Source organism: Indicator indicator, chromosome 8 (genome assembly GCF_027791375.1).
Source record: "Indicator indicator isolate 239-I01 chromosome 8, UM_Iind_1.1, whole genome shotgun sequence".
Taxonomy (NCBI): Eukaryota; Metazoa; Chordata; class Aves; order Piciformes; family Indicatoridae; genus Indicator; species Indicator indicator.
Window position 1 is genome coordinate 12,549,561 of NC_072017.1, and position 19,935 is coordinate 12,569,495.

At 40.1% G+C, this 19,935-nt stretch overlaps 1 protein-coding gene across 1 annotated transcript in view; it reads left to right on the plus strand.

Annotated features, from left to right (window-relative positions):
- The first annotated feature begins 1,912 nt into the window (after positions 1–1,912).
- MTNR1A (melatonin receptor 1A) overlaps positions 1,913–19,935 on the plus strand; it is a 50,170-nt gene continuing 32,147 nt past the window's right edge. Inside the window, exon 1 of the mRNA XM_054383022.1 lies at positions 1,913–2,105. Coding sequence (XP_054238997.1) covers positions 1,913–2,105 — 193 coding nt within the window. The remainder of the gene's footprint in view (positions 2,106–19,935) is intronic.

Consider the following 19,935-nt stretch of genomic DNA (forward strand, 5'->3'; position numbering starts at 1 on the left):
GTGCCGCCTACTCCGCTGGCAGCGTTGGGGTGGGAAAGCTCCGGGTGCACCGAGCCGTGTGGCTTGGGGTTACGGGGCTGTCCGGATTGGGGACCCGTCCTCTCCTCTCCGCGGCTGCACTGGAGGCGATGCGGACTGTGGTCCCGGCGGGCCCCCAGACGGGTGTTCAGTCTTGGGGGTATAAACGCGGCCGTTGATAGCGCATGGGGGTACGAGTAGAGGCTGGTGCTTTGGCGGAGGTCGCTGGGGCAAGGGCCGACCACGGCCCCTCTTGCCAGCGACCGCCGGTTTTCTTCTCACACCCGCCGCTCTTACGTAACGTAGAAGTCGGAGCTCCCGATGGTCATAACGGCTTTTAACTGTTGATAACGGCGGCTTTAGTTACTCGTTACAAAGGACTGACATTACAGGTACAGCCCTGCAGCCGCCGGCCAACTGAGCAGAGGTCGCGGTGCCTGACCCGGTTGCAGCAGCAGCCGGAATCTCTCCTGCTCCGCGCAGAGCCGCGCAGTGCCGCTGCCCTCGCCCCACAGCGCAAGCAGAGCCCGTGCCGTTCCGGGAGGAGCCCTGCGCCCCTAGTGCGCACTCCCTTCCCCTCCCCCACGCTAAGGCTTCGGGTACCCCCAAATTGCTGTACCCCACTAAGTGTTTCGAGTGGGATGGCGGTGCGCGGGGTCACCCGCGGCCGCCAGCGCCGCTCACAGGCCTGCGCTCAGCGAACCACGGCGTGAATTGTCTTCCCAGCTCCAGCCCGGGATCCCGGGCGGGAGAGTGATTCCCACGCCCAGTTAGCTCAGATATTTTAAACAGCTTTACACCACGCGGGCGGAGGGGATTTGGTGCTGTTATTACACTCCGAGGAAAGTGCCTTTTTCCCTTTTTTTTTTTACCGGAACGACACCGCAGGAGAGGCTGAGGGAGACCCCATTTACCCCAACGGTTCCTCCGCCAGGCTGGGCAATGGCTGCCTGTTCCCTCTGAGCTGCTTTTTGGGAACAGCACAGCCAAACCCCACCGTCCTCATAGCTGCGGCGTGCGGCTCGCCCGTGCTGCCGAAGCGGAGGCGGGGAAAGCAGGGGAGCTGCTGGGGCGGTGTGTGTCCCCCCTCCCCGCCACCACCGCCGCCGCCGCCCCCGTGCAGCGGCGGCACGTGGTGCTCCCGGGGCGCGGGTCCTCAGACGCCCCCCCCCCGCCCGCAGCGAGAGCTTTTTATAGCAACACCGACCCGCTCCCCGATGGGGGTTTTCTCGCCGCGCTCACGTTACCGAGCGAGTGCGATGCTAAATAAAAACGGGGGATGGAGAAGGAGGAGGGAGAGGAAGTTCAACGAGCGCCTAATTAAGAGACGGCGTTAACCAGGAGAGCTAAAAATAGCCTCGAGCACAGCAAACCGCATAGCCGCAGACAGCAAACCCCCATTGATCCCGCTCGCTCCTCCGCCGCTGAATGGAACGGCCGCTACTGAATGGAGCGGAGCGCCCGGGCTTATGAATGGGAGAAGCGGGGCGCGGTCGGACGCCGCCCGGGGGCGCTGTGGCGCTGCGCCGCCGCCGCCGCGCGGCAGCTGGAAGCCCCGGCAGTGCACGTGCCGGCGCGGGGGCGTCTCGGTGTCACCTGGCGGCAGCGGTGGCGGCGGCGGCGGGCGGGGCGGCGGGCGCGGGGCAGGCTATAAGAGTGTCCCGCCGCTGCACATGCACACTTCGGGGAAACTTCCTCGCTGGAGAGCTGCGGCGGCCATGGGCGAAGCGCTCGCTCCCGCCAGCCCCGCTCCGCCCTAAGGCGGGTAGCCCCGCGGCGGATGGGTGGCTGCAGCCGGGACCTCCGCCCCGACCTGTCCCCGCGGTAGGCAGCGCTGGTAGGCGTGCCTCCTTCGCAGCACCTGGCTCTGCCCTGGAGAGGCTGTGACGGCAGGATGAGAGTGAACGGGAGTGAGCTGAACAGCTCCGATCTCCCGCGGGACCCACCGTCCGAGGACTCCCCGCGTCGCCCCCCGTGGGTGACCTCCACCCTTGCCGCCGTCCTAATCTTCACCATCGTGGTGGACCTGCTGGGCAACTTCCTGGTCATCCTCTCCGTCTACCGCAACAAGAAGCTGCGGAACGCGGGTAAGGGGCGGCGGGGAAGTCTGAGGGGATCGCCCGGAGTCAGGGCGGGGGGCCGCGGCAGTTAGTGCCGGACCCACTTCGTTTGCCGGCGAAACTTTGCCCGGGCGCGCAACTCCAGGCTGGGCGCGCTCTGCCTTCATCCCCAACCAGCGGTTATAGGCTGTGACAGATGCCAAGGGCTTCGTCTTTCCTTCCGAGTCGGTGATCGAGCGGGTAAGGGTATTTTTAGCGCCTGCCACCGAACCGTGGTGTTATTTTTAGCTCTAGACAGTCCCCACCTAGCAAAAATGAAAGGCAAGTAAACCTTAATTAAGAATGAAATTTAAACGTGGTTCTGGCGATGCTGCTGTGACACACAGTGTGCCTGTGCATGCTGGGTGCTGTTTTTCTTATTGGTTTTCTTTGAGTTAAAGAAATGCTTCAAATAACATCTATAATGGATGGAGCATCAAATCAATCAAATGCCAAGTAATAGACTTTGCAGGATTCAGAAAAAAACGTCTAAGGCAGCTGGTTTATTTTCTTTGTTCACCTCTTTCCCATCTTTGGGGAATGGGAAACATCTGACAGAAAACAGATTTAGGCACGTTCTTAAAAAAAAAAAAATAAAAATCTTGAATTATTGACAGGATAGAACCTGTGATGGTCTGTTGAGTAAATCCCTCTTAGTTCATGGATTATTGGCCAAGCACGCAGGAACTTCTTCAGATTCATTCTGCTTTATCGTGTCAGACCAGCTGCTGCGCACGTGTACCAAATCTGTGCACTCAAAACCCAATGCATCTTTCATTGAAAAAAATTACAGGATCATGTGAAGGGAGCTGTGTTGTTAATGAAAGCAGGGTTTCACTCCATGGAGACTGAGATGCTGCTTTTACTTTTTTTTTTTTTCCCCACAACTGTCTATCAGCTTCTTTACTATAATTCCACTAAGTTCATTGGCTAATGGTTTAAAAATTATCTGAGAGGGAACCTGAGCCCAAGGTTGGCTATAATCTAGCCTAATAAAGATGTGTTTTTTTGGACTCTGGCAAACAGTGGCACTTGTAACTTTCTAAGGTTAAGTCAGGTAATTCAAATGTCTTGTACATTTCAGCCACAGTAGGTGCCAGCACCAGGATCAAAACAAAGACTAACAAGTTGATTTATTTTCTCCATGCAATTGCCACTCACGTGAAGTCTAAAACTTATGTTCTCTTCTTGCTTTCATTGACAAAAAATTTCATTCACTGGAGCTGGCAGGATTACACGCTACAACACTATGTGTTTGAGAAGAGAATCAGACTCCAGAAGTCCAAGTCAGCGTTTGACTACCCCTGTTCCCTGAGAGATTTTCACATGGAGGGAGGAAGGGTTCAGATAGGCATATTACTGGGGTTACGCCAGGGGAAAGGATGATGCTGTGCTCCCCCTTTACTAAATATATACTTCAGCACTTCTGTGGGGAGTTTGCAATATAGACATGTCTGGTAATAAGCCTGAAATAAACATGGTGCCTGTTCTCAGGAAACATGACTGCATCACTGGACTCTATATGTGTGCATATTCTCTGCTGTAGATCTCACGTAATGCCTCTTGAACCCCAACACGTGCTCACTTGCTCACACTTACTGCGTTTCTTGTTCTTGCCTTTTCTGTCATAGTGGTTGTTAAGAGCTTCAGCAAACTGGCAACAGTTACTTCCCACAGCTAGGAGAATAGAGCATTCTTCTGAATATTAATTATTTTAGACTGGAACCTGAACTAGATACTGGTTTACCCTCTGAAGTTAAGGATTAATTAGAACAAGTAGGTACTTTCTACAGGACAGGAAGTAGATGAAATTCCATTTTAGGAGAAAAATAAATAGTAACAGTTTTTTAAAGTTGTAAAGTTTCGGTTTTTTTCTTCAAAGTAAAGATTTTTGGGGTTTACTTTTAGTATACAGATAAAAGGAAAATTTGGAAAGAACGTAATTAATATGCTTCAGAAGTGTGTGAAGTGTTTTTTGACTAATCCTGCAGAAACCTATGCCTGGGTATAACTTACATGAGCATCACTATTAAGCTTGGCATTGAATTAGAGTGGGGCTACTCAGGTGTGTAAATTTATGACAAGGCATAAGTATATAGAAAACTCTGGCATAGTATTTGTAAGTATAAAGAAGAAAGTTTCCTAAATCTTATAGAGACTAATTCAGATTATTGAGGAAGAGATTATGTTGAAAATAATCTGATTTATATGCACAACTAATTTGTAACTTGGTAGTTCTGAAGACAATTACAACTATTTACTGACCTGTAATAAGAAAAAAACCCTTATGATTATACAACAACTGATATTAATAAGCCTTTTGCTGGCACATTTATTGAGGAAAAAAAGAACACAGGATGAAAATTCCACTGGAAAAAAAGGTCAGGGAGGAACAGAAGATACCTCCTGAAGAAAATGTATTTCACTGAAGATTTTCTTCTTTTCAAGAAAGGCCTAACAGAAATAAGGAGTATCTAACACTTTACCAAAAAGGTGGATTTGGTGGGGGAAAACACCTTTCACCTTTGTCACACTCTATATTATATAAATATTTTTCGAAGATAACTACAAATTGAATCTGTGGACCTATGATTTAAAAAGTGCTCTGGGGAACAGTAGGAAGGCCTAGAAAAACCTTCTCAACAAACCTTCCTGACAGTCAGAAGGTTAGTAAAAGACACTGATCAAAGCAGAGATGTCAGTATCTCAAAGAAGTTTGTCTCAGCAAGCGAGGAGTGTCTGATACTACAGACTCCTTCATAGTCACAAGCATGGCTTCAGTAGATGCTCTTCTAGACACAGAAGCTGATGATGCAACTGGTAGGATTCTCTTTTATTTAATGTACTTGACTTATAATGAGTTTCATAATTCTGGTCTGGTTTTGGTTTTTTGGGGGGTTGTTTTTGGTTTGTTGGGGTTGTTTTTGTTGTTGTTCATTTTTGTTTGTTTGTTTGTTTGTTTTTTTTTTTAATGGTGGCTTTGTAACCTAACAGGCGCCTGACACAATTCAGTCCTGATGGGAACAGCTGCAATTTAATGCTGGCCTTCACAAAGACTGAATTTGGTTTATGATGTCTGTGATCTTTTAACTTTGAAACAAAGTTCAAGGGAAACATTCAAGGCATAAGGATTTTAAGGCCCATATCTTGATAACACATTCACACAACTTGAATTTTAAACTGATGTGCTTTCCTGAATAATTAATTTTTAAAAAGGAATGAGAATGGCTCATTTTAAAATGAAATTTGGTGTAAATCATTCTAATGTGTCTCATTTTCCATATCAGAAAAGGTCATTCAGCAGTTCTACCCTGAAACATGAAACAACTAGCCTTAGGGGAGATGTATTAAAGAACTAGTAGTACTTTCTGCAATAAGTGGAGTTTTTAGTTGAAACATTGAATTAAAACATCTCAGCAGACTAAAGAGATCATTTGAAGTGATTTAATAATATACACAAATTCAGTGACTACTAGTGTCCTTATGCCTTTGTTGTTACCCACACCAAGAAAAAACAATGCATCAAGAACAAGATGAGGGAGGAGTTGCAGGTCTTTGTGGAGATTAGTTTACCTCTTGTTACATTAAAATGTCAGTTAATGTGCACCTGTTATTTTGGTGATGAGAGGGATTTGGGTACTTGGTGATTGCAGGACTGGACCATTCTTCAGGTCAATAAAGCAAGCTCTCTGGAGTGCTATTAAACCTCTTGCTCTTCTTTCTCTTCCTTTTGAAACTGTTCTCTTTGGCCGATGAGTTGCTTTTTCCTGGGTGCTTCATGTGTGGAGGTCCAAAGTTGCCCTGACTACCATTCCAACAGCCCCCTGTGTTAGAAGGGAGCCTGAAGCAGGCAAAAAGGGAGCCACAGCAGTCTCACTCTAACTCTTCTCAGCCTGTCCTGTCTGCTAACATGTGACACAAGTTGGGATCATAGAGGTACTTGTGCCAAGCTGGTAACCAAGCACCTACTGTGTCAGGCAGAAAGCTGCATTCACTCCCTTCTCACCCATCTCTATTCTGTGCTAGATGTGTTTGAGTTTTTGTACTTTTTACCAGTTTCCCCCGTCTTTCACCCAAATGTTTTGCTGCTAAAACTCTTGGTTTTGTCACTAGTGAAGAAGGCAGAAAGGAAGCCTAACATTGTAGGGGATCCAGGGTCCTCAGCAGCAAGATGCAGTTAACTTCACTAGGACTGCACACATGCTTAAATGTACCTGTGTGTTACCTACTTTTCTGAGCAAGATGTCAATGAAAAAGGGAAAACCAGTGTTTGTATGCTAAATCTGCCTTGGCTGCATTAGGTCAGGAAGATCTAAGGAGCACAGCTACTTTTTTTTTTTTTTTTAATTCACTATTTGTTAAATAGTACAGCCATTGCAGAATTGAAGGATGAGATCTATCAATAAGAATCTTATTTTGGAGACTTTTCAAATTGACCCTGGGATTTGCTTTGACCAGTATAAGAATCTGATTGGACAGTGTTCTCCTCTTAGTGCGTTTTCTAGAAAAGAAATTTTAAATATAAGAATGGGACTATCTTTTGATAATCAGACTGAGGATTTCATCAGCCTTTTCAGAATATGATTGTTCTTGATGATGTTTTGTTTTTGTTTAGTTTTAAAATTATAATTTTAAATAATCTATAAAAGATTGTTTTAGCTAATAAATGAAATTCCTGTGGTGAATTCAGACTAATGGAATCATTGTTTTTATTACAGGTGAACCTTGGACGCCTTTTTGTGCCCTGAGAGATGAGTAGCCCAACAAATATTTGACTCGAGAGATAACGTGTAGAAGACCAAGTTGTAGCACAAATTCAGGGCTCTGATGAAAACTGAGAACATGTTGGTGACTGAACATTATTTCAAACATGAATAACTTCCAGTATTAAAAATGGTAAGCTGTCTGGGAGAAGTGAAAATGTCCAGTGGAGATGCTCAACTTTTCCAATTGTTGAATAGAACTGAGCATAAAAATATAGTTTGAATAAAGCTGTTCCTCAGACTGGTTTTGATTGAATATTTTACTGAATTGAAGGTTTACTTCAGAAACCTGCTTAAATGGCACTGTCAGTGAGCCAAGGCAGGATGAGTACTTCAAATGAATACTCTTCTTACTATTGTCTGCCAAAGTCACCTACTTATTCTTTTTGCTAGATTCTGCATTCTGAAGTTGTTAGAGGCGCTGCTTCCTGTAGTTTACTTTTACAAGCAGACAACTATACACTAGATGTTGTCTCTTTCTGGCTATTTGAGGGGCTGTCACTTTTCTCTTTAATTTATCTTTAATTTTTCCATTAGCAATTTCTCATCTTTTACCTCCTTACTGCTTCTTTTTTATTCTATTCACTTTTCTGTCTTGTTATAACATAGCTACTTTCATGTTTTTCTAGCATAAGACATCATCAGCAAGTCTAGTTTAGTGACAGAAAACACTATCAACAGTAAGCATCCATTGCTGATGTGGCAGTGTCCATTCTGTCTGTACAATGAGGATTGTTTTCCTAGGGCAATAAAAACATTGCAGTGTCAGTTCAATGCTATGTATTGCAGTTTAATTTTGCAACCTTGTTAAGAACCTTATTACCCTTGCTTTTGGCAGTTTTTTCTTTCTACTCACATCCGTGCCCTGCCTCAAACTCCACGTTTTCTGCTCAAACTCCACGTTTTCTGCTCAAACTCCACGTTTTCTGCTCAAACTCCACGTTTTCTGCTCAAACTCCACGTTTTCTGCTCAAACTCCACGTTTTCCGCTCACGATTAACCAACTTCTGTTTCAGGAAAACGACAGTTACTAAGAATTCTTTGGGATAACTGAAAACAGTTTGTTAATGTTCTAATGTTTACTTACTTAATGAACAAGTGAGATTGTATTTAGTGTGTAGTGAAATAGTGCTTGGGACTATAATAAAAATACTGTTACTGAAGAAGTGTTACCTCAAAATCTAGCCCTCCTGAAGTCACAAGATGGGCGGTATTACAATTCAGCAGGATAATCAACATTCCTACCTTGCATGACTGAAAAAGAGATCTGATTATCTTATTAGATTCAAGAATAGACAAAATATACACAAAAACTTTACCAGTATGCTTGCATTCAGATAAGCCTTCTGCAAACTTCTTAATCTTTTTCAAGTGAAGCAGAAACTAAAGTATAATCAGTAAGTCTATTTACAACTTTGAGATAGTGACTTCCATAACATCTAAATAATTTTATGACAATAATGACTGGTAAGGGTACAAAGTTTTATGGCCTATTGTTGTTTTTATAATGAAGTTTGTTATCCATATAGAGAAGGTAAATGTATACCCCTTCTTTGAAGAAACACCTTGAACCAGATGTGAAAGACTTTCATTTCATTTTTTTTATCCTATAAATTATCTAATACAGTACCAAGTCATGTAGTTAGATAAGATTTTTTAAAAATAGTTATTACTTTATCAATAATCATCCTAAAAATGCAGGTCTTGATTGTCTCACAGGGTCCTATACTTGAGTAAGTGGTTTGAATTAGGTTGTCTGTTTTTTTGAGGAGGGGGAGTGGATTGGGTTTTTTTGACCACGGAGGGCTCCATCTTTTCTGTTGCTCAAGTTCCAAGAAAGTTCTTCAGTGCTTTACCCAAGCACTCCAATGAACCCTACCTAACTCCTAAGATTCCCTGCTCTGTAAGACAGAAGAGAGACTAAACAGCTGATTTCAAACCCTGTTACGTGTGATCAAGTACTGTAATTCTCTATTCAAGTACATACTAAGCAGTTTTAAGGATGGTTTTATGTTAATTATATTTAGTTTTTCTGCCTATACCTTTGAAGAGACTAGCTACTTCTGGTGTGCAAGTTGGGCAGAGTATGTAACTTCTCAATTTAGGCTTAGAGAAACATCATTTTGCATGAAGTGTACACGTGATTCTATGTGTGATGCTAAAATACAAGATCTATTTATTTTGTATCACCTTGACATTTCTTCTGGGGTGCAGGTGCAAGGTTAGCAAACCTAATGGGTCTTCAGGGAGAGGTTACCAAGCAAAAGAATTCTGCTTTGTGCTGACAAAGGTTGGGTGCTTGGTATTGTCTGAGGTCTGTCAGTGATGTTATTTTTGTTAGTTGGCCATTTCATCTTCACCTGAGCATTAGCTTACCGTGGTTATGGTGCACCTGTTAGTACCATGTTATTTAGCCAGGTGAGGTGGCCATCTCTATAGCCATTGGCCAAAGTAATGAATGGGCATCAACCTTGCAGACAGGTATCCAGTCACACCATACAGAAGTTTCAGCAGATACCTATCTTTGTGTGTGTTTTGGGGAAGAATTATGAATGTTCTTTCCTCCCTGGTAGTAGCTATGTATTCCATTTGATGTTCCTGTTTCCCAGACTGAGTGATGAGCAGTTTTCTTCTCCTTAGTCGTGTTTTTAAGGACACATTCATCTTCCTATCTGTGTCTGGGAGAAAAGAAACTATTTCATTTTTAGAGATGAAGGAATATTCTTAGCCCAATACAGTTAGGGTATGGATATTTCTGTGTTAGAAGTGTTGGAAAGTGTGTAACTCTTCATGTGAACTTCCTTTAATAACATCCACTATTTGCCCCTTCAGTCAAACATGACAGTGTCACTCATAAAATGAAGAATTGCAACACCTTTTTATACTCATTCAGAACTCTTCTTACTTATTTTTCTTAAGTGAAAACATCCACAGACGTATTTTGAGACTGGATTTTGTTGAAATGCAGGAACAGCTGTGTAGGCAGCAGGACCAGAATGGTGGTTATCCCACTCTACTCAGCACTGATGAGGCCACACCTGAGTACTGTGCTCAGTTTTGGGCACTGCAGTATAAGAAAGTCGTTGAGGTGCTGGAGCAGGTCCACAGAAGGGTCTTGAGAATTGGTCTCATAAGGAGCAGCTCAGGAAACTGGGGTTGTTTAGTCTGAAGAAAAGGAGGCTGAGGAGAGACCTTATTGCTCTCTACAACTACCTGAAAGGAGGTTGTAGGGAGGTGGTTGTTGGTCTCTTCTCACAAGCCATAACTGATAGGACCAGCAAATGGCATCGAGTTATGGCAGGGGAGGTTTAGGTTAGACATTAGGAAAGACTTTTGTACTGAAAGGGTTATCAAAGGATCAGGCTGCCCAGGGAAGTGGTTGAATCTCCATCCCTGGATGTATTTAAAAGCTGTCTAGATATGGTGCTCCTCATAATGGTTGGACTTTATGATCTTAAAAGTCTTTTCCAACCTGCATAATTGCAAATTAATCTTTTTCTTCAGTTGCCTTTTTTTTTTTTTTATTTTGGATGTAAATAAAAACCCTCACCTATTTTTATTAGCAGTTTATGTGTATTTTGCATTAATATGTTCTGTCTTAACCATAACAATTATTTACATTAAAGGCATGTTTCCACATCTGTCTGTGTAATTCTGGGGTCTGTCTTCTGTAATTTGGGTATTGTAACGTATTGTAATGCAGCTTCACATATTTGTAACTTTACAAAACCTATGTTCTTCACATTTCCATTATGCCACATTACATCTTTGAACCTTCCCTGAATCTCTGTGTCAGTTCTCACTTAAAACAAAAGATTAAAAGGGAGCTTCTCTGTCATCAAGTCGAGTTTCCAGGTGTAGTGTTCATACAAATCCTGTCAGAATCACCTTTCACCCTAAGTTACAGCTTTTTCTCCTTATTCTATCTCAAGAATGGTATTCACACTTGCCTAAATGTACTCTGTCAGTTTATGTACTTTTGCATTTGTACCAATGTTACTCAATATTACTTAACATCTCTGTAGTCATGTAATTAGTGAGAATAAAAACATCACCTTTGGCTGTCATTAGGCTAGTCCATAAAAGGTGGATATAAAAGTCTTTTAAGTTATTTAGAAAATAACCTTTCCTCTTCTGTGGGAGAGCACTACCCCTAGGAGCATGCCTCATTTCTGGAAACACCTTCCCTAAAAGCAAAATATGGTTTTACTGAAATCGGTAACAAACAGCTCCTGTCTGTTGAGATTCCCTGCAGTGCCTCCCAAATCCATCTTATTCCCCCATCCTGATGAAGTGATGCATTTCAACACCTGTTGCTAAGGATTTTCTTAGCATTGGCTGTCTTGTTTTGGGGATGTACAGTAAACACATTTATGTTAAAGCATATGTAAATCCTACTGGATTTTAGCATGTTGCAGAAGGTACTCATGAAATTTTGTTTCATTTTGTGGTATACTTTGAGTTTATGAATTTACAGATATAGCTGCATTTAGAAATATTTCTTCTAATTGGGTGTTTTTTCAGAAAATGTTTTTTTCATTTTCCTTTTTTCTTCTTTTTTTTTCCCTAAAGCAGCATCCATTGGCAAGCTGTAACTCGCGTTTGTCTATATTGCTTGTGAATAAACACACTCTCTGGAAATGAGGATCTCTCTCGTAGGAGGAAGAAAAATACTCAGCATGTCTGACAGGAAGGAGGGACAGTAGTCTTTCCTTATCTTCCCTCCACCTAGATACATGTGGTAGATCGAGTTCATGGTATAAATTAGGACAGCTTCAGTGTTTCTGTAATTTGTAATCTTTGTATCAATGAGTGTCATGTCAGCATGGTTTCACTGGCTGTGCTCATTCCATTCTAACCATTCTGCATGTAAGTGTCCAGGACTACAGAGTTAACACAGCAATCCTCATCAGTCTGGGTAGAACAGCTTTTCATCTCTGTGTACTGGTAAGTACAGAGAAGATAGAACCAAGTTTGTGTCTTAGCATATGTTAAATACCTAACGTAGAGCAGGAAAAACTGCAGTCAAGCTTTCTTGAGCTCTCTTGCAGCAAAGGGGTTTGAACATTCTTTTTCAGCAACTGGTTGGGCGTTTCTTTTGTAGCTTCTCTTACAAATTTGTGTGCATCCTACTCCTGTTTTTTGCAGCCTTTCTGATTCCTTTTTCTCTTGCCTGTTCAGCATATCCCACTACTGTGAATCTCTGCAGTGCCTGGTAAGATTGTGAACTATGAACGTTTTGTTGGTTGCCAGAAATCTGTTTTTATTCTCCTGGGTTTTATGGCATAATACTTGTCAATATATTTTCTCCCATAACATTTTTGTTCAATTATTTTTGGACATTGCTAGAATTTTGTTGTACTTCTGTTCAACCCTTTTGGTGTTTTTTTTTTTTTTTTTTTTTTTTTTTTTTGTTTTTTTGGTTTTTTTTGCACAAACCATACCCATGGGGTATTGTGCTGAAGAGAGGTGAAAGTGAATACTCCTGTATTTTTTGCTGCTGAAACTTTTTGGGGTTTTGGTGAAGTTTTGGGTTTTTTGGTGGTGATCTCCCCCCACCCCCTGTATTTTTGTCATTGGGGGTGGAACTGTCAGGTTTTGCCTGAAAGGGTCTTGTTTTAGAGTTGTTACTGACTTGAGTCTCTCCCTTCTGGGGTCCATTACACATTCTATAAGGCTGTTTTTCATATACTCTGTAATAATAGAATAGTGAGAGACATTATGAATACTCACATTTTAAAAGAAAGGTTGAGTGCTGGTTTTGCAGTTACTTCTGGTAAGAATTTATGATGCATACTTAGTAATAATCTACAGTAGATTATACAGTTATACAAAGATTGCATTTGCACCTTGTTAATACTGTTTGCAGCAATAATTATCTAAAATGTGCTGTGAAGATGTGGCTGAATTTGGCAAACATGTAAATGCACAGGTATGAATAGGAAAAAAAGGAAGCAAATACACTAAGCTGAAGGAAACATAATGGATGTAGAATTTGCAATCTGCTTGTTGGTGCTTAATTTGTACATTTTTCGCAACAGTGATATATCCCTTTGTTGTAAACTTTTCTAGCAGGTTTTCTCTTGTACTTTCCTAAAGCTCTTGTGTTGACAGGACTTTCCTGCTAGAATGCTTATTGGAGTATAGCTATCTGAACACATCATTATTATGCAGAGAAAACATCATGGATTGCCACCAAAGCAGGGAATGGATTTCTAGGATCCTTTCCTTAATTCGGATATTCATATTATCTCCTGTCCTCAGAAAACTTTCTTCATCAGTTTCAAATTTCACAGAGATTCCACCTGTTTCTCTCTTTTGAACTGCTGACCATTCCTTGTGATGACTGAAGAAGATGTTTGCTTACTTTACTCAAAAGCATGAAACTTGCTTGTCTTGCAAATAAATCTCCAAATACTGAACTTGCTTGGGTTGGTTTTGATTTTGTGCGTTTTTTTTTTTTTTTTTTCAGTCTGCTCTCTTATACAGGTGTTCCAATGAAGTAAATGGAATTTCCAGTAATAACACTGGGTGGCAGCTTCAGTATGTATTTAATTTAAGTTAAAAACCATTCTGAAGACATGTTTATTTATTAAGTATTTATTTTGTAGGCACATTTCTACGTATTCATGTGGTAAGTGCAAATGGAGCGTGTGACCAACTGCTTTTTCTTGAAACACTAAAAAAATGACATTTTTAGAATACTGGAATGTTACTGGAAATAAAGGACTATCTAATGATCATCTGTGAATTAAAAAAATACGCCATCTACATTCAGAAACTCTGAGCCTCTACGGAGGTAAGAACAACATCAAATGAGCCAATAAGGAATGCAACATGACTGGAAAAGTTAGATTAATGTCAGTTAATAGGGCACTAATAATAGGGCACGAATTAGGCAGTAATCCTGAAACCAACCTTCCTCTCACAGGTGTAAATGTGAAATTAATTATTAGAAGTAAGCTGCTTCTCTGTGCATATGTAACTATGTGGTTACTTAGGTCTGGAGTCAGTCTGTCCTGCTGGAGACTCTTCTCAGGATTGAAAGCCACACACCCCGCCCCGTGGTGACAGCTGCAGTAAGTCACTCATGGTGGAAAGGACCTCACTGCAAACTTTGGCATTCAAGGGGATTTTTTGTCAAGAGGGTGTCATTCATTTAGCAGCCTCAAAATGGTGCTGCTCTCTCTCATACTTTCTTGCCTCCTTTTATTTCTCTTGCTCCTGAAAAAGAAATTGGAGCCTTCTAAGCCCAGAGCATTTTAGGTTGAGTGAGTTTTTTCAGTTAATATTGTTTGATAAGTATCCTGGTTTTGGTAAGTAGCCTGACTTACTTTGCCCTGAAATTAATTATCCGGCTTAGTTTCCAACTTAGTTTTTAGCTACTTTTTAGCTTCTACTTGAAATAATATTTGTCCACCATGTAGAACAGTGCTGCTACTTCAAGGATACTTCTTTACCATCCCTGAGAGATGGATGTGCATGGTACTAGACCCCATCATAATACTTGTCACAAGGAGACTTTCTAGAAGGACCTCCTCTCTTAGGAACATCTGAATTCCACCAGGCTTCTGACCATTTTCATTTGCAGTATTAAGGGAATACATTTGATTAAATTCTCCTACCTGTTCATTTATGATGTTACATTTTGTTGCTCGTAACTAAAGCTAAACAATATGTTATCCAGCATACTTGAAGTGCTGAATAACAAATGCAAGTGGGCACAGCTTATTTTGCCATTTTCTCTGGCCTTTATTTCTTTTGAGTTTTAAAGCAGTTTTAGGTTGTTTTTCAGCTCTTTGACAACAAATGGTAAGCAAGCTGTCCAGTGTTGTAATTTGTGCTTCTTCAGAAGATCAGACTTAAAACATCTACTGAAGTTTTAACAAAAGGACATTGATTCCCTTTCCTTATTGTCTTCCAGAACTGTCTTCCCGGTCCTCTATAGACTTCATTGACTATATTTGTACTCAGAGTTCAGAAGTGACCTTTTCTTCCAGTCTGTGTCAATACATTGAATACTAAATTTCTGAACATCTATGTACATGACTGCTATTTCTTGGTCTAAAGGGACTTGTCCCTTTAGTACTCTTTAATGTCCTATCTGTCATGACTTCCCTTCCATATTTGTTCCCAGCCAAAGCTTGTAATTCCTTAAATTTCATTAGATTCCTTTATAGACCATGCTTTATTATTATGACTTTCATACTGTCAGTGTAGAAAATAGCTAAATCCATTGGCCTCTATTGCTTTTTTTGCAGTGCTTGGCCATTTTTTTCAGCATATATTTTCTACATCAAGTCTTGTCAAATCTGCATAATTTTAAACTGTGACTACGCTTAGGAAGCAATGATTTAAAAAATTACATGCTAGCACTTTATGTTTATTCTGCCTCTACATCAAATCCCTTCAGTTTAAACATCATTGTGAAGTACTAGGAATGTTCAGCAAGGAAGGTGTTTTCTACAGAGATAGATAGTCTTGATAGCATTCCAGTTAATAACTGCTACCAACAGTGTCTGATAGAACAATAACATAACTTTAGTAAAAAAAAAAAATTAAAATACAAGAATTTTGTAGTAAATTAAGAAAAAATGATTGGGACTATCTGAACTGCAGTACTGCTTTGCAAGTGTCTTACAAGAATTTTTTGAAAAATATTCTTTGCTTTTTGCTGTTTCAAGTTCTAGTTTGGATTATGGCCACTGGGGAAAAAAAAAATCAAAAAACCCACCACACACACAATTAATATGAGTCTAGAAATGAGTCTTAGTTAAGTGGAGCAAACGGAAGAATAAATTCGAACCTGCCTCTTTGCACCTGAAATTCCCATTTGCTGTTATTGTGAATCTAGAAAAAAGAAAAGTCTCTGCCAGTTTCTTCTGTCACCAAGGGCTTTTACTTGCACATCTGACTATTGTTTGGTTTTCTTTGATATACTGGAAGGCTCTTTGAGCAGAAGTGTATACATTACGCAAACTATTTACAATGAAAAAAGATGCCAGAAGTATATAATGAGATAAGAAGATTTAGGCCTTTCTATGTATGGAAGAAAAAATTCCAAATATATTTCCCAAAATTCTAGTATTAGAAAAATCTGGACATATCTGGTTAAAAGTAAGGACTCTCTTTTAAGCATCTGTGTATTCCATGGAGATGATTCTGTCCAAGCCTTATTGAACATGAGGCCTCTGACTTTGGAACTGAAGATGCTATAGATGCCAAAGGGTCTTATAAATATTCAGCTTTCAGAGCTTGGCAAGTTCTGTAGGAGCCTGTAATACTTTGTAAAAGAAACTCAAACAGTGTCAAAAATTAGTCTGGGACAAGAAAGATATTCAATCACATGCTAATTTAAGATCCAGATGGAATAGGCATTTATGGATAGGAATGCCATAGACAGCATTAATCAAATATTTGAAGAAGAAAAAGAACCATGGTGACCTCTTTTTACTCCCTCTTACACAAACTGCTCTATGGTCTTTTTTGACCCATATAGTTCATGTATTTGTTGACAATTCTTTGAGTCATGTGCAATGGTAAGTAATTTCTTCTCAGCTAAGAATGTGTTTATTTTTTATGTAACAACTGTCAGTCTCCTATTGCACCTACAGTAGTATTTCAAAAGGCCAGTTCCCAAGCCATTTTGAACTTCACTGTTTGAGTGATACTGGCTTGTGTGTAGCATCCCAGTTCTGATGTTGAATTTACTTGTTCCAATACTTTTTGTTCCCATGAACATTTTTCAGCTTCATTCTGGAACAGTGTTTTTGTCTCAGCAGGGCAGTAAGTAATTCTTTATCTAAAATAACTGGGCAGGGAATATAATTTTCCACAGCACCTCTGTGTCATATAGAAGCCTTGTACCAGACTATGACTGCGGCTTCTTTGTCATCAGCTTGATTTCCCATGGAGAGAACATAAAGTTAATGCATTTGATTCCTTTTGCTGTGTCCTTGATGTTATCTAATCCAACTTACTATTTTCTACCACTACTTTATTCAGTGCTTCCTCAGACTCTGGGTTTGTATCATGGTCTTAGCTCTTACACAGATGCCTGTGATGTCCCTGAATTAGTCTCTTAGTTCTTTTGTCAAAGTATTCCAGTATTTCACAGCTGACTTTGGCCCTAAAAGAATATATAGAAAAAAAAGGGAAAGAGAAAAAAAGAAGTGTAATACCATCTAACTAGTGTGGCCAGTTCTGCTGACTCTTCAGCTTTTTTTTTTTTTTTTGCCAGAATGAATCTTACTTACCCAGAAAAGTTGGTTTGTTTTCACCACTGTTTGATTATTAAGTATTTGTAGTTAAGTGTATAAACTCTTTATTTATTAATAGTTATGTTAGGATCTTCAAGATCAACACAAATTGTAGTTGGAAGGGTGCCTTAGGTCTGTGGTATAATATTTGTCAACACAAATTCACACTAATTATGGTTCTTCCCTTTGTAGGTGTATTTCTAAATCTATTGACCAAAATTAATTCTTCTGAAATTTGCGTATTTTGAATCATTATAAAGGTACAGTGCTCAGGAATGCCCCAAATCCCCTCAAAGAATTTCAGGCACTGCAGTTAGAATTTTTTTTTTTTCATTGATGGATGCATTTTTTTGTCAGTGGATGCCTAATTTAGCATATTTAGGCTTAGCAAAAAGAAGCTTTTCAGCTTCACTAGCACTGCAGAACTTTTCAAGAAAAAGTATTAAGAACTGGCCTTATTCTGGACTGTTGCTTCCACTAAGGTCATCTCACCTCAGGTTTTTAGGATCCCTTCACATCTTAAAGGCACAATGTCAGATTGCCTTATCTGAGGGGCACCTATTATCTCTGTAAAGTGAGTATCTATATTAATGCAACTCATTAACTTAAGTCCCTTTAAAAACCTTTAGAAATACATTCTCTAAATACACTGGATACTAAGTTACTTTATATATGATTTATTCTGTAGCACTTTAAAGGTGGGGTAGAAATATTTGAATTTATCTTTTGGGTAAGTAATTTATCCTGAATATGGCAGATTGTGATTTCCCCACCCCCCACCCCATATTCCTGACCCATTACTTATATAGTCTGTATATAGACTTGGTTGTTCAGACTCTTGAACATATTCCATTATATATAATTTCTGAATTTCAAATTTGGTACTCTCTCTGCACTTTTGTGAGTGTGATCTGTGAGTCTGTTAGTATGTAACTCAGTCCTGATCTTCCTAAACATTTAAAAAACACTTCTTGTGCTGTTTGTGATATTCTGAAAATGTACCCTGCGTATTGCAAGATTATAACTTTAAAAGAAAATATTTGATTTTTTTCCCCCCAATTACCCATTCTTATAAAACTATTTTGTTCACAAAAGTGTTTTATTCAGAGAATATATATCCAATACACCTTCAAAAAATGGCCTTGAAAAGAACTGTGTAGATAGATGTTCTTTCATAATGACATATTGAGGCAATTTCCTACTTAGGTCTGCCCAGCTGGTTTTGGATGAGATGATACAATAAAACTAAACCTTGGAAAAAATTTGGGGTTGTTTTCTCAGGAATTGTTCCAAAAGATACAATTTAGAGAGGCATCAGATAGATGGCATATCTAATGCAGTTCATGAGTCTGTGATTGCTGAGTTCCACTACAGTATGGTCACTTCAGTATCAGTGTAACTAAACATTTCTTACTGGATTACAGGTATTCAAAAAGTCTTTATTTACAGTATTTCCTTATAATGACATTTAAAACTTTCTGAGCTAAGTACATCATGAAGATCATTGAATTAAATATGTAAGGTGATAACTAGTGATAAAAAGTTCAAAAGCTCATGTGAATACTTTTAGCTTGCTGTCTACCCCTTTAGCCTTTAGCCATGCCATTTAATTGATTTTTCTGCCTCATATTGGCTAGCATCAGTGAAAATACAACTTCTGGATATTTCTGCTTTTCATGTCTCACCTGATAGTTCAAATAATGTCTAATATGCCCCAGAATGCATATTTCCTTATTTCTTGCACTAGTGTCTATAGTTCATGATATTTCTTAGAGAGCTGGCCCTAAATTCTCTGTTTTATTGGGTGAAGTAAATGGTGTCATGTTTCCCACCACATTTGCATAGCTTACCATGCTGTTGAAATCAGAAAATTCAGAGAAGATAGTAGGCTGTGCTGAAAGCAGAAGATGGGCTAAAGTTGCATTTTTCTTCTCGCTAAGATGACTCATATAAATAAAGCTAATAATGTTTTAAAGCATGTGTATGTGAAATTGGTGATGAACCTCTCAGTCTGGCCAAGAACCACTTTGCTGTAGTTGCTGGGAAAGCCTACAGTGCCTTTCATTTACTTTCAGCTTTGTCTGTTTTCTCTTAAGACTGGTGTGTCTGGGAGCCGTTCTCATGATCAGAAAACTGCAGGTTATCATCTGTGACTGGATTTACAGCAAGAAATGCAGGCCACTTTGAGCTTGTGAATTTTTAAAGTTCTAATAAAATTGTTTATGTCCTTGTAAAGAAGTTGAAATACCAGTCGGTGGTGAATATCCTTGTGTGAAAATTCTACTGAGAGCAGAATAATAGAGCAGTTGTAAAATATAGGCATGACATCATTTAAAAGTCACAACCAGAGAAGACAGTAATGCCTTCTTTTATACACTTAAGCCCTTTGCACATAAACTGCAGGCATCAAAACTTTCTAGAAAGTTTCTGTTCTGCTGATGCATGTTTATCCCATTGATTTAATTTAAGAGACAATGAGTGACTTTGACTTAAGTCCAAGTATTATCATCATAGAATTCACATGCTTTTTACATTCAAGCATTAACGACATTTACCGTTGAAGTTTCGGATTAGCAGCCAAATCTTCGCTGTGGCAAAAGAACAGCAAATCAGACACATCCCTGGAAAAAAATCTTGTCCTTGAAGAAACTAAATAGCAAAGTGAGGTCACATAGAGTAGACCACAAATCAAGCTGCTAGTGTGACTCAGGGATTTGTTAAGACAGCTGTAAGCTGTAAACAGATTTTCTAAAAAGTGTTGGAGTTGTCCCTTTGTTGATAGTGGTTTAAATATTG